The 14,311-nt window shown below is 37.3% G+C and overlaps 1 protein-coding gene across 1 annotated transcript in view; it reads right to left on the bottom strand.

Moving 5' to 3' along the window:
* Nucleotides 1–1,570: 1,570 nt before the first annotated feature.
* The window catches only part of ELP4 (elongator acetyltransferase complex subunit 4), a gene marked incomplete at its 5' end in the record, with an annotated part of 146,339 nt that continues 133,598 nt past the window's right edge, over nt 1,571–14,311 (bottom strand). Inside the window, one exon of the mRNA XM_080617202.1 lies at nt 1,571–2,212. Within this exon, the coding sequence (XP_080473328.1) occupies nt 2,067–2,212 (146 nt within the window). The 3' untranslated portion in view covers nt 1,571–2,066. The remainder of the gene's footprint in view (nt 2,213–14,311) is intronic.

Genomic DNA, 14,311 nt, shown 5'->3' with positions numbered 1-14,311 from the left:
TACATGGATGGCATACATATACTACTTGGAAAGAATTTTCAGTTAATTTGTTAACTAGAATCTGACTGTGACTTTCACATTATCTCCCCTGTATGTGAAGTTAATGACCTATTTAAGTATATTTGTAGCAATTTATATGTCCTATGACTATATTTCACAAAGACATACTGTTTTTTGTGTTATTTACATTAGAAAGATGTACTATGCAAAACTTCTCCTTTGTTAAAAATCACTTTATCCTACGTATTTAAATTATTTCAAGCTTTCAAAAGGCACAATTAAGTATCTAATGAAAACTTCCATTCAACGTTACACATAACACAAAAAGAGAAAAAATGTTTGAGACATCAATGATAATATTTTAAATACATTGGCATAGGAAAGTAGATGTCTTTTTGCTTTATTAAACTGACAGTTCAGTTCTGAAACTTTATTTTGAAAAGATTTAAAAAGGATTTGTGTCTTTAGAAATAAAAAATATAACAGGCATATCTAAAAAATATAGAAGAGAAAACCTGATTGTTACTACTAATGAAATAGATGATGACAAAATAGTAGTCTTTTTGATTTTGATCACAAAAAATAAACTGGTAGTGACAGGATATGATGGATAGATTTGACATCCTGGCAAATCACTGTCATTGATTCAATTATTCTAATTCAGAATAAAAGCTGTATACAGTATGTGTTTATGCTACAGTGGAGTTTTTTAAGTGATTGACATTCATCATATTAGTTAGACAGTTTTAAAAGCTATGTCTTTGTTTTACACAGCGTTGTCAAGAAAAAAATAAAGAAGAACCTGGATTGCAGGAGAAAAAAAGCAAACCACTTAACCAGCTCTTGGTTCCAAACCCATCAAAATAAGTTACCATTATTGCATCCTATTAACATGCTCTTTGAAGAGTCAATTTCACTCCAGCCATGTAATACACTATTATAAAGACTAAATTTTGAAACTGTAATGTAATCTTACAGCTGGGTGGCTTGGAACTTCTGCAGAAGAAGGTACTACCTTTCAAAATGGAAGTCAGCCTCAGAAGAAAGAATGCAAACCACTTTAATTTACAGGTCAGCTTCACCTTACCATTCTTTTCGTTTGATGAGATACATACAAAATGGTTGGAACTTCACAAATTGTATATCTAAGAGTACAGAAGCTGAATTACTTGTATGTTCTGCCCTGCTTTAGACCAGCATTCTGTGATACCCTTCCCCGAGCTCAAATGCACTCTTCTGGTATTCTAGCATTAATGTAGCTGTCGGTTTGAATTTCAATCTTGAATTATGTCTGTTGACATAATTTCATACTGCTGACTTCAATTGTTTAGGATTACTGTTTTGAACTACAGAAGGAAATAATTTCTTTTCTCTCTGGCTAGTAAATTCCATTCAAGTGCATTTTAATGAATGTAATAAGCCATAAGGCAAAATAATGATCTATAATATACTGCTGATTAAACCCCCCACCATTCTTAATTACTGACAATTAGAATAAAAACTATCTTACATATTTTAAATTTATCTTACATATTTAATAAACTAATGTAAATATTTCCTTAAATTAAAGAATGGCATTTCAACTACAAAAAATGTTTTAAAACTGTAACTGTGTAGTTTGGTTTTGAATAACACGTGACAATGCACTGCTTAATTTCATTCCTTTATTTCAATGAATCACCCAACTTATTATTCATACAAAAAATGGCATGTAAGTATATAAAAATTCCATTGGAAAAAATAGCCTTTTTTTAACTGTAAAAAAGACCCCATCTAAAAATGAAATGGTAAGAGTAATTTTTTTATTTTAAGGAAAGGAACAAAATACTGCACGTTTACAGTTGAGCAGAACAATGGCAGGACCCAACATAACAGAAGTAAAATCCAAACAAGCCCAAAATTAGTACAAAAAAAAACCAAACCACAGAGCAAAAAGAAAAAAAAAAAGGTGGCACCACATGATCACATGTATTTTTAAAGACTGCTGGGTGAAAGCATTAAGAAAAATATTTATATAAGTCATTAACACTCATAATTAGAGTGTCATACAAATCTGAGTGAAACTGCTAAGGAGAAATCACTAGAAGTCCAGGTGCTTCTTGCCGATGGCCATAGCACCACATCCTGAGCTCAGCAGTTTGGCGGATCCTGCCAGCTCCTGTTTGCTTGTGCGGCTCACTGTGTCTGACAAGTCTGGAGGCAAATGCAGTCGCTGTGGCAGGAGATTTTCAGGAGGGAGACGGGGAGAGAGAGAACATAAAGAGAGAGAGGAAAAAAAAAAAGAATAATTGCAGAATTTATTTTCCATAGTATATTTCAGAATGCAGTCTTCTTCCTGACTGATCAACACATATAAAACACTCCCTAGACACTCTTTTAGGCTGAGCTGGGAACAGTTTTGTGTGTTTTCTGTATATTAGATTCTGTAAATTGGAACAGATTTTTTCCTCATGAAAATCTAAACAATATCCAAATGTGCTCGAGGTATTTAATTATATCTCTGGGCACTTTTCCTTTAAAAACAAGTGTTTTGCCTGTATGTCAGCCCCTACATCAAATCCTTTGATTTCTATGTCATTACAATATAAGTATAGTTTTGTTTCAAACATTTATACTTTGTGGCAGAGTCTGAAAATAAATGATGTCATGGTCAGAAGATGGAGAGGGCTCACCCTGGTTGCAGCATTTATTCTGCTAAATGTTTCTTCTTCATGTTCTACTTATACTTGCTATAAAACCAAGCAGTGATAGTAGTTGTATCTGTATAAGGCAACCATACATGCTGATCAAACCTTGCCATCCCTTGTGAGTTGTAAGAAAATTATATCCAGTTTACAGATGTGGAAACTGAGACACAGGTTACATGGTTGTCCACAAGCACACAGTCCTTGCATAATGAACTTTATTTTTCAGCTATGACAAAAATATTTCAACTCTCCCTCTGGAGATAGATATACAAAAGACATGACATTACCATTTAGCTGTGGTAGAGTAAGGTGAAAATGAATGTAAACCCGAGGCTTTATTTTGGCTTGCTTTTGGACACAGTGAAGTACTGAAAGCAGGTGAGATGAAACAGCTGAGCATCTCCCACCCAGTGCAATAATTTATGAATCTGGTATCATGGAAGAAGCATGTTTCTTGAAAGATTTAGTAGGCAAAGGCTAAATTGTGTAGCTCTTCCTTTAGAATGCACATACTTCTGAAGGGAACAGGATAACAGCAACGGCTACAAAACTGTATTAAGAGGCTGTGTGGGCTATCCGTATTCTCTGCTTTTGCTATGGTTTTGCTTTTATCACAACGCAAAAATATAGCTGCCTTTACTCAACACCTTTGCAACTTTTGTAGGATAAGAATGTAATTAAAAATATTTATTTATATTACATATTTGTATAAGAAAAGTCTGTATTTACAGATGTTCAAGTCATTGCTAGCTCTGGGATTGTGCAATGAGCTGTAACTTGAGAGGTGCTCCAAAGTGCTTCCTACCACCAGCCACTCCTGGCTGTGGGCAGTGGAGGGAGAAGAATGTGTGCTGGGTGGTTATCTAACTCCTCTATGGGAAGGGAATGCATAAAGTAACACATGTGGAGTAGGGAAGCCTGTGCCCAGGGTGAGATTACAGTCCTCTGCACTGAAATAGGAGAAATGTGTGTATTTATTTGTAGCACTTGGCTTGTGAAGCACAATATGTATCAAAAAACCATCCCCTGTATATATATATATGTATATATAATTTATATGTATATATAATTTAGTAACTATGTAGCTCTTACATGTCACTGAATTAAAATCACAGTTGTGTATGGTATCCTTCACTTACAATATCCTTCACTACACAACAAAAAAAGACTAAGCATGGCTGTGGATGTGAACTGTGCTCCATGATGCCCCATTTCTACATCAACACAACATAAACCAGGGCATGTGCCTATCATCTTGTTTGTCTGCTGAGAAAAACATTTGGGAGGAAAGAGCCAGCATACAACTTGGATTGTATGAGGGGGGCTGTGACCACTGGAAAATGAAGGACGAAGGAAAGCCAGGAAGTGCAGGAGAGGGCTTGGCACATCTTTCAGTCACATTTTCTTTCCAAAAAAAAGAGTACAGTACTCTGCTAGCAGGGTACAGGGTATCTGGTATGTGGGAGGTAGAGAGACAAGAGAACCAATCCAACCTTCTCCCACACACTGTTAGCATCTCTCTGCTCCCACTGGGAGCAGGAGAGTTCGGTTGCTCTTGGGAAAATGTAGTTCCACTGTCTTTCTCCTGCAATTAGTGACCCTCTTGCCAAGTCTGCCAAATGAATTCAGAGCGAGGTCATGAAGAGCAAACAGCACTGAAACTCGGCAAAATCTTCTTACACAGGGACTGACTCATACCACAGACAGGGAACAACTGTAAATCCTGCCATGCTGGCCTGGACTTCAAATGTGGTTCAAAAGGAAAAAAAAAGTCCTTGATATTTATAAATTTGCAAAGACTCAAATAGGAAAAGGAAAAATTAAAGATCCTCAGACTGGATGGTGGGACTGAATTAGACTTTTACAAATGTGTTTGTTATGATGCAGTGTTTCATTATACACACATATACTCTTCTTGCCCCATCTTAGTGAGGAGGATGCACACTGCTCATTTAGTGACTGGCCATTCACTATTCTGTTTTCTTGCCACTGTTTACTTTGAACTTTTCTGACATATTTATTGTATGCTATTCAAACCTTGTTCTGAAGACAGAATGGCTTTTCAATAGCACACGTCAGTATACAGCACTAGAATGCTTTGCAAATACCAACTGTGTTATTTTCCCAATATTCTTGAGAGATAAGGCAGTAAAGTTACTTCAATTTTAGGGATAGGAAATTGAGGCACATCAAACCCATGGCGAAAGTTGTCTAATAATTTCAGAAACACAAACTGAGGCATTTAGGACTTGCTTTTCCAGAATGTTCAGCATTGTACAGCATTTCAAATGCTAACTTTATTTGCAGCTGTGAGTGCCTAGTAATTCTTCAAGAACCTCTAGTAAGGCACTTAGAAAGCAAGAGAGAAAATAAGAGTACAGAAATGAAAGTGCTGGGTTGAAGTAGTGTGATCACACAGAAGCTCAGTGGTATAGGCAGAGACACATCATACTTTCTATGATATCCTTCAATCGTCTTAATTATGAGACCATCCTTCCTGCAATCCTTGCCATCTCTACAATCCTGATTTTCAAACATGACAGCAAATCAGTGGTTCTCCAGGAAGCACATTTCACTGTGTGTGCCACATTCATCCTCAGATCAGATGTATTCTGAAAAGTAAACAACACTAGAGTACTCTGAAAACAACTGTTACCCTGCCATTAAGATCTGATTCACAGCACACACACATATTTCCTCTGAATAAAGTCTAACTAGGCATTTCAAATCACCATTCCTTACATTTCTGTTTTGGAGCTTAAAAACATAAAAAGGGCTGCAAGTATTAGTACTATTAAATATTTTAACATCATTAAAAGTATTCTAAATTCTAAACCACAAACTGGAAATTCATTGCATGGCATTATTCAGACATCCACAGGTTAAACAAAAGGCCTTTATTTTTGGCACTATACACTGTGGTTCCTTGAACTAAGGCAGTAAGTGATAGCATGAATAGGTTGTGATCCTTTTTGAACACCACCATTATAGAATGATCAGACATTTTCACAGGTATTTGCTGACTACAGAAAACAATCACATTTAAAGTTCTAATTTAGGACCAAATGTTTTCTGGTGGACAGACTGCTATTTCTGAGGCTATGACCTCCATCCCTTTCAATCTCTCTTATCAGTGTGATAAGAATCAAGCTGATTTTGCTCACATTGGCAATCCTAGTCTCAGTTTTCTGCTTTCAAGCGGTTAATTTCTGCTCCTGCCAGTCCTGGCTTTCTCTTGCCCATTTCTGCCAATATTCCCTTCCCTGCTGCTGTTTATTCTTTGAAGATTTTCACTAAAATCTAAATTGAAGATTTTCACTAAAATATTCCAGCACAGAGATAAACACAAAACTTCCTGAAGCCTACAGCAAGCTGGCAGGCCAACAGTATTTTAAGGCAAAATGGTCATAGGCTGGCAAAAGTAAATATGCAAGTGAAAAGAGGAACCTCTAATTGCCTTCCGTGTGAAAGTATCTTAGAGCCCGTATCAAAGAAAAGTAAACTTTGTCTGTGTGAAAAACTAGAGAATGCTGGAGTAAAATTCCTTTGTGCAAGTCAATTGTGTATCTGCATTATTATAGTAAACAACCTATGTGATCACACACTTTTCACTCATGCAGGCTGCTAGGAAGGTTTAAATTTAGGATCTTCAGAATCAGACTCTAAGCTTAATCGATTAAGAAATAACTGGCTATGGAAGGAGGCATAGCCAGGGAAGGGGCATGATCTGAGTGCTGGTGCTTCCCGCCTGAAACAGAACCTGAAGGCTTTGCAGTGATAGGAACAATTACACTGAAGCCAGCTAAGCACACAGCTTTAGGGCATGCATTACGAAAGGAAAACAGTTCAGACAAAACTTATTACATACTTGGCCCCTGCTCCTCCCTCTGCCTGAAGAAAACTTCTAATTACTTTATTTGTTCTCAATGGGAGGAAAAAAAGTAGCAGTGGAAGACAAGAATATGTAAAATGACAGGCCAGAAGGGACATTGAGCAGTCAGTCCGCTCCCAGCACTGAGGAGCAAATACAGTATTGATGGTTTTCTGACCTGGTTTGCCTTAAAAACCTAGGATGTAAAGATCCAAGTCATGGTTATTCTATTCACGATGAACTTCCAGTCCGCTGGTATATTTGGTTGGGATGTAATCTATTTTTTTAAACAAACAAAATCCCCAGTAGACAAAAACACTAGCAAGTGCTTTGCCAGTGTAGCTTATTGTATCAAAGGGATTATTTTACAGATTTAGTATAAAAACTAACCTTTCCAATGTAAGACTTTTTTCTCTGCAGCATTAAGAGGATTGACTAACAGTTTTCCTAACAACCTTTCCTGATGCTGATTATACCTCGTTACAAAATGCATAGAAACAGTATGCAGGTTTTAACTGAAAGTAATTATTCTTCCTATTATTAAAAAATCATTATAATATTTTTGAGGCTATTATAACTGCAATATTGTAGCAAACAAATACATAGTAACATGAGTGATGCAAAACCATTGAATCTCATAGAAAAAGAGGTGGTAGTTCATTCTTAAGTTGATATATATTAAAGTAGTTCCATTGAAGTTAACCTTATGACTCTGTGAACAGTTATATGAAGTTTTAACAACTCAGCCCAAACTTCCCAAAATTAAACTATAAAAAAAATCTTTACAATGCAATCTATTTGGATCTTTGATCATAAAATAAATGCTTATTAGTCTACTATGGCTGCAGTCCTGCCTTGGGGCAGGGAGATAGGTTAATGACCTCTCTAGATCCCTTCTAGTTCCATTTACTGCAACTCCACGAACACTGAAGTCACCAAAGCTGAAGGGATTTGGTGTAGGGGGAAGAAGAATTTTAGGAATGCTGGGAAAACGAGAGATGCAGGGGAGCTTTATACCCTGCTTATTTCTCTTTGAAGCAGAACTCTTGCCATTCCATAAAGCCCACACAAGAGAACAGTAACAGTCTGTGGCACAGAATTGAGTTCCTGTTTCTGTTTCCTCTTCTGCTTATGATGCCCATAATGCACCCCTTGCATTATGTTTTCCCTTTTCTGTCTTTTTATTAATACCTGATTTATAATTACCAGTAATTATTTCTATTATCATAGTACCTAGACTTCAGATTTTTATATACCTTCACTGGAACTGCTCTTCTTATTCGGGCAGTGGGAGAACGATTTAATAGAGGTGGCTGAGCTCGCCGGGGACACTGAGTGTACTTTCAATGCAGTGGCAACATGTGGCACTGATTCTCTGCCCTGCTTCCAGCTACAGCTTCAGGGCCATTGTGATGTGTCTGTTTACATGGCGAAAATGTCCTGAATGAACAGGTTTACCTGATGTACTCACAGGCTGCATCTTGCATTTCTAACTGAGGTAGCTGTCGAATGGTTACAGACTTCTTAGGAGATACACATTTCAGGAGCATCTTAGCCTTGCCAATCAGTGACTTTACTGCTTTCTTATCAGGTCATCATCAAGCACAGTAACCAACTGGTCTTCATAAAAACGAATTACTACTTTTGGGCTTAACATCAAAATGCATGTGCAGGTATGAAGCAAAGATGAACAAAGATATGCAGGTACGAACTAAATTTTTTCAAGAGAGAAGAGTTTGCTCAAATATTTTACATGGAGATGATTATAAGCTCTGGCCACTTCTCTCATAAAGTTTGACAACTGAGACACTAGGTATGTGTATTACGATGAAATTAATTAACTTTTATATGATATGTAGTCTACTGGAGTGACATATCACTTATGTTGACATAACTTTGCAACAACTCACATACAAATCTGACAATATTGCTAGGAAAAGATATAAAATTCTTACAATGCCACAAAACCTAAAAATACTTTCCAGTGAGAAAACAGTAAGTCCTTTACCACTGAAGACATTATAAGCTTTCACAGCAACTGAAAAGTCATTCCAATGGGCCTAGACCCGTGTCATGCAGAAATCCTATGACAGTCTTGAAATTTCGTTCACAAATAGTGACAGCATCTCACAATTTATTACATTTATCTTGTGGAGAGAATGGTGCCAAACTGTCCTCCCGTAACTGCATTTAGGTCTTAGGCAAGCTATTTTTAAACTCATTTATTATAAATCTCTTACTTTCCTGTTCATGTTACAATTTTCTCAGTATTTTAACTAATTCAGGAGACAAACAAGTTTTCTGTATAATGAACATGACTCAGTTTCTTCTTGTTCTGCAATACTTAGAGATGCTATATTACCATTTTTAAATCACAGCAATGAATACATTTTCTAAATTGATTATGAAGACAAAAGACTTTTAAATAGATCATTCTAAAATTTTCTACTTTTCAGGTGACTGTGATTGACTAATCACGACTAGATCAATCCATGTTAAAATAAGCACATCTACCAAATGCATTTCCTATTTCTTTTTCCTTTTTTTTTTTTTTTAAAGTTAAAGCATAATCTGAGCCATCAAAATTAATTACTGTTAACATCAGGTGTTGAGAGAAGGCTTCCACTAAGAATAGCTGATAAATACACTTCTACCTACATATCCCTGCCTGTCTGCTAAAGGACACATTGCTAATATGAAAATACTTTTTTTATATACAGCTAATAATACGTAAAACACTTGAACACTATTCTAAACCTCTTATTTTCCACCACTTACAGAATGTAAAATAAAACCAGGGTAATTCTCATTTTTACCTTATCTGCAGGTCAGTGATGTTTTGTGGTGGTTTCCAATACTACGAAGAGATTATTTAAACAGGGACTTTAAAGGCACCTGGCAAAATTAAAACCCATTACTAAACACACTTTTGTGACAGATTTCGTAAAAGCTGTTTTACTTTTCAGAATGCTGAATCTTAGTATGTGCCTCTTTAGTGCAGCTTTTTCCAGTGTTATCTGCTTTACAGAAGTGACATGGTAATATCCAGGAGAATTCAGTTCAAACTGTGTGATTCATTTGGATGTTTCACATTCAACATTCACACAGTACTGTTTCTGTCCTCTGGCCAGAAAACTATACAAAGTACTTAAAATCTAAACTCTTAAATCTGAAGTTAAAACTTGGTTTATTTAAACACTGGCTATTGCAAAGTGAAACTCTTTCAGAGATACCTCTACAAATAAAATTTAATTTGGTATATTTCTGTAAAATGAATCCCTAGAGGATTTCAGATGGCTGAAGAAGTTCTAGTAACATGCAAGTAGAAATGGGTGGGGTTTTGTAATGCAGCATGTGCAGCATTAATCACTACATTTCAGTGACAGAAAAGGAAAGTACAGACAATTGTCTGAACAAACGCCAAGAAAACAAATTCCAAGGAAAAACCTCCAAGATGTTTTAAAGATGATTTGCTTTATGTGAAGGGACACAAGGGAAAGATAAAAATACCAGGAGGATTTACCTTCTGTGACACTTGAGAACATTATTTGGCACCACATAGTGCCACTCCAAATCACATGTACAAATGAACGGACCTGCTTTATATTACAACTGTACTCTCCACAAAATGAAGAAGCTCCCCATGTTACAAATGGGGCTGGATTAATCAGGGATGGTCATAGGCTATCCAAGGACTACAGCTGTTCAATCAGTCGTCTTATCAAAATTCAAAGAAATATGTGGTAATCTTACAACCAGAACTGTACTAAATACTTACATAGCATACTACTGAAATACTGATCCAGCTCTGAAGCACATATTGAAACACTGTTTCTGTCCTAATGAGTTTACAGTCTGAATACACAAAGTAGGTGAAAAGGAAGAAGTGAAAGATAAATTATCCAGGCAGAAGGAAAAAGTCATGATACATAAATAGTGTATTAATTAAAAAGTTTTGGTTTTTGTTTTGCTTTGTTTTTTTTCCAAATGAAAATAATATTGCACAGAAAGGTGAGTGAAAGAGAACAGCCATAGGGGAAGAAATTAAGTACAAAAAGCTAAAGAGACGGAGTGAAGAAAAAATGGAGAGCAAGAGAAGATAAATTATCTAGGTGTGTTATTGTTGAGATTGGAATACATTGTCTAAATGCTGAAGGGAAATACTGTTCTAAATTCAAACAGTAGTTCAGGAGTCTGATTATATCACCTATGTCCAAAGCAAACAGACTAACATTTCTCCTGTAGATCTGTCTTTTTGTCGAATTTCTCCTCCCTGAGCTTACACAAGAGGAGTGTGGGACCCATGATGCAAGTCTGAGTAGTTCTAGGGCTCTCAGGATAGATGGATGTATGCTAATGTTAATGTCACATTCTCTTCCCTGATGGATTCTTTCAACCTAATTGCAGCTGTCTACAAGTCAGCCATTTGGTCTAACCTATCTTATATACTTAGGATAAGTGAATCATCCTTGCAAGTGCTTGCCCATATCTGCTGATTATTCAGGAAACCTGGATGACTAGCTTAAACTAAATTCTTAACTTGGAGTGTCAAGGAGAGGAATTCAGTACTACAACTCTGTGAAGCTTCTCATTGAGACAGTGCCTCTGCATCTCCTCTTTCTTTGAATGACATTGCAACATGCCACACAGTACGGATTTTGTATCAAACCACAGATGGCTCACTGGAAACGTTCCAGTGTTGCTGGTGATGCCTGCGCAGCTCTACAACTTGGGTCTCTCTACTGGGAAGCTTGAGAAGTGTTCAAGACACTGTGCGTACAAACAGAAGCTATGTAAATGAGGAGGGAGAAATAGCACTCAGAGACAGAGGCATCTGTTCTAGGAGGTCCAACATACTATAATGTTACTGCCGCCCTCTAAAATTTCAGCTAAGCTGGAAAACTGATAAATATTTGAGTTTGCATCCAAAACTATCTGTTACAGTTCACTGTAATCTATCAGGCTTCTGTCTCATCTTAAGTATTTTGTCACTTTTCAGAAAAGTCATTAATACACCCATTTAAACCACCATTTTATCTGAGGGTGTGCAACACCACAAATAACTGATAAAATGTTTTCTGTCTCTTGATAAAATGGTTCAGATAGATCTCAACACTTCACAGAAAGGTTGTGCTCCAAGACAGGTGACTCTCACTGGCAAGTCTCCATTACAAGTGCATGTCAATGCCTGATTTGCCAACTTAGAAAACAGACAACAGAAATGCAGACAGGTTTCTGAATGGAACAGTTCTGCCAGCTATTGCTAAACCATGCACGGCCTACAACCTTCCACTGGTCACAAGTATCTAGTCTCTAAATCCAACGAAACTGAGTTTAATGAAGTGTTTTTCTAAGAAGAACAGAAGAAAATGGGCCCTGCTCTGAGACCCTGAACCAGCCTAGCTGGACCAGCTGCTGCCTCAGTAGTTTTTCTAGATTTTGTATATATTGGCAATGCTGATTTCCTCCTATACATCAGCTGCAGAAGTTGTGTGTACAAACACAACATGCAACTATGCATGCAAATGCACACATTATTTCTCACTGCATATGAATTACTGATAATGGCCAATGTGCCTACCTACAGAATCTCTCCAAGGCATTGTTCTAGAAAGCACTGAGACAGCATGAGCTGTTGCATGTAGTTACGTTCAACTACAAAATGCAAACCACAGAATCACAGAATCCCAGACTGGTTTGGGTTGGAAGGGACCTTGAAGCTCATCCAGTTCCAACCCCCTGCCATGGGCAGGGGCACCCTACACTAGACCAGGTTGCTCCAACCCCATCCAGCCTGGCCTTGAACACTGCCAGGGATTGGGCAGCTACAGCTTCTCTGGGCAACCTGTGCCAGGGCCTCATCACCCTCACAGAAAAGAACTTCTTCCTATTACCTCATCTGAATCTCCCCTCTGTCAGGTTAAAGCCATTCCCCTCGTCCTGCCCCTACGTGCCCTTGTAAAAAGTCCCTCTCCAATGATGGGGTTCTGGTGTCTACTGGCTTTCTTGGGTCTCATGGCAGTACATGTTTCTAACTAGGCTGCATGGTGTAATCCACTGGGCAAATATGGCAAATGCAAAGGAGCATTGGGCTCAAAAATCTGGCCATGTCTGAGATACAGGAAAAGAAACCACCTATACAGTACGTCCCTGAATGCCTGTTTCAACAGACCAGTGTCACAGGTTTGGCAAATCGCTGGTTATGAAACAGGAGCGCACAAGGGGGCAAAATCTAAATACTAGCTGGGGGGGTGGTATTGCTTTATACTGGGAGTAGCCCTTTGCTCGGTAGTCTACTTACATTTTTAGGTCAGCTAGAATTAGAGAATTTTCATTGCTAGGCAGCTCAGAACATCTATGAAGCATTTCTGGGTGTTCAGACCTGAAGCGTGCGCTGTCTGAAGGGAAGATTCATTGCCCTATGTTACACAGCCTGCCAGGCCTTCCCCTCATCCTGACAGCACAAGGGCTTGGGCAACAAACAGGAAAGCACCTTAACTTCGTGCAGAAACATATTACATGACCAGAACACAATAATTAGCACATTTGTAAAGCTTCAGGGTTAGGAACAATTTAATAGCTTTTTGAAGCAGACTAATTTTCTGCAGCTTTTTATCTCTCTTTTTTTTTTTTTTTTTTTTTTCTTTTAATCGTTTTTCTTTTCATGCATGGACAAGTTCTTCTTTGCTACAGCTATTTTCTGAGTTTGCCTCACAGGATTATTAGGTCTAGAGAAACAGAAAATATTCAATCACTTTAAAACAGTGCTAGAGAAATGAAAAAGTGCTATGCAAGTGCAAACTATCATTACTAATCTCTGTTTTCAAAGCAAGTATCATTTAAATAGATAAATGTATTGCTGGTTTACAAAATTCTGCACATTTACAGACCAGCGCTGCTAAACAGAGGACCAGTTTGTTTATGTTTGTGGCTTTTCACAAGCTTGAAAATTCAGCTCTGCAATGGCAAATGCCACTGTCAGATGCCCCATGCTAAGGCAAAACCCAGGCCAGAACAGAAGTATTTCTGCTATCAGTGTCTTCTCATCCTAAAACTGTCACTGATGAGGAAGTATGTTCAGACCCTGTAACTCCTGAGTAAGGCTGTAGACATCATATAATTCATATTTTAATATCTCTTATTTTCAGTACTAATCCTCCATGACTCATGAGAGCTATAATTTAAAACTCCAGCTAACAAAGCCTTTTGTAGTGTTATTACCAAATAACCTTAGACTTCAGAAATCACTCAAGTGTTATTTAATATCTATACTATTGGATCAACCTGTTTTGGTATGAAAACGTACTGTGGCATATATTTACTCAGTGATTGATATAGCTCATACAAAAAAATACAAAAAAATCACACTGGTGATCAGGTAGTGATTCCCCTTTGGCAAACCAGTGCTTTAAAGGAAGTTTAAACACAAAATGAGAAGTTGCTGGGGAAAGGTTAAAAGACAGGTCATTCTAATACCTTTTTAAATGACTCTAAGACAGCAGGACTCAGTGTAAACTGAAACAAATATACTAAATACATGTGATGGAAACAGGTATCACATTAAATGCGAGACTTTTGTGACTAATTGAGATAAAATAAACATTGCTGTTTATCTGGAAACTGGGGGGGGGGGGGAGGGATGAACATTTGAGCAGATTCCTACATCAAAAATGTGTTTTGTACAGAAACTATACGGCAAATTATAGTTATTTGCTTTCAGTTGTTTCTAGCTGTTATTTGGTTTTGTACTTTT

This window comes from Psittacula echo, assembly GCF_963264785.1.
Source record: "Psittacula echo genome assembly, chromosome: 5".
NCBI classification, from domain to species: domain Eukaryota; kingdom Metazoa; phylum Chordata; class Aves; order Psittaciformes; family Psittacidae; genus Psittacula; species Psittacula echo.
This window is presented reverse-complemented; position numbering and strand designations above follow the sequence as displayed.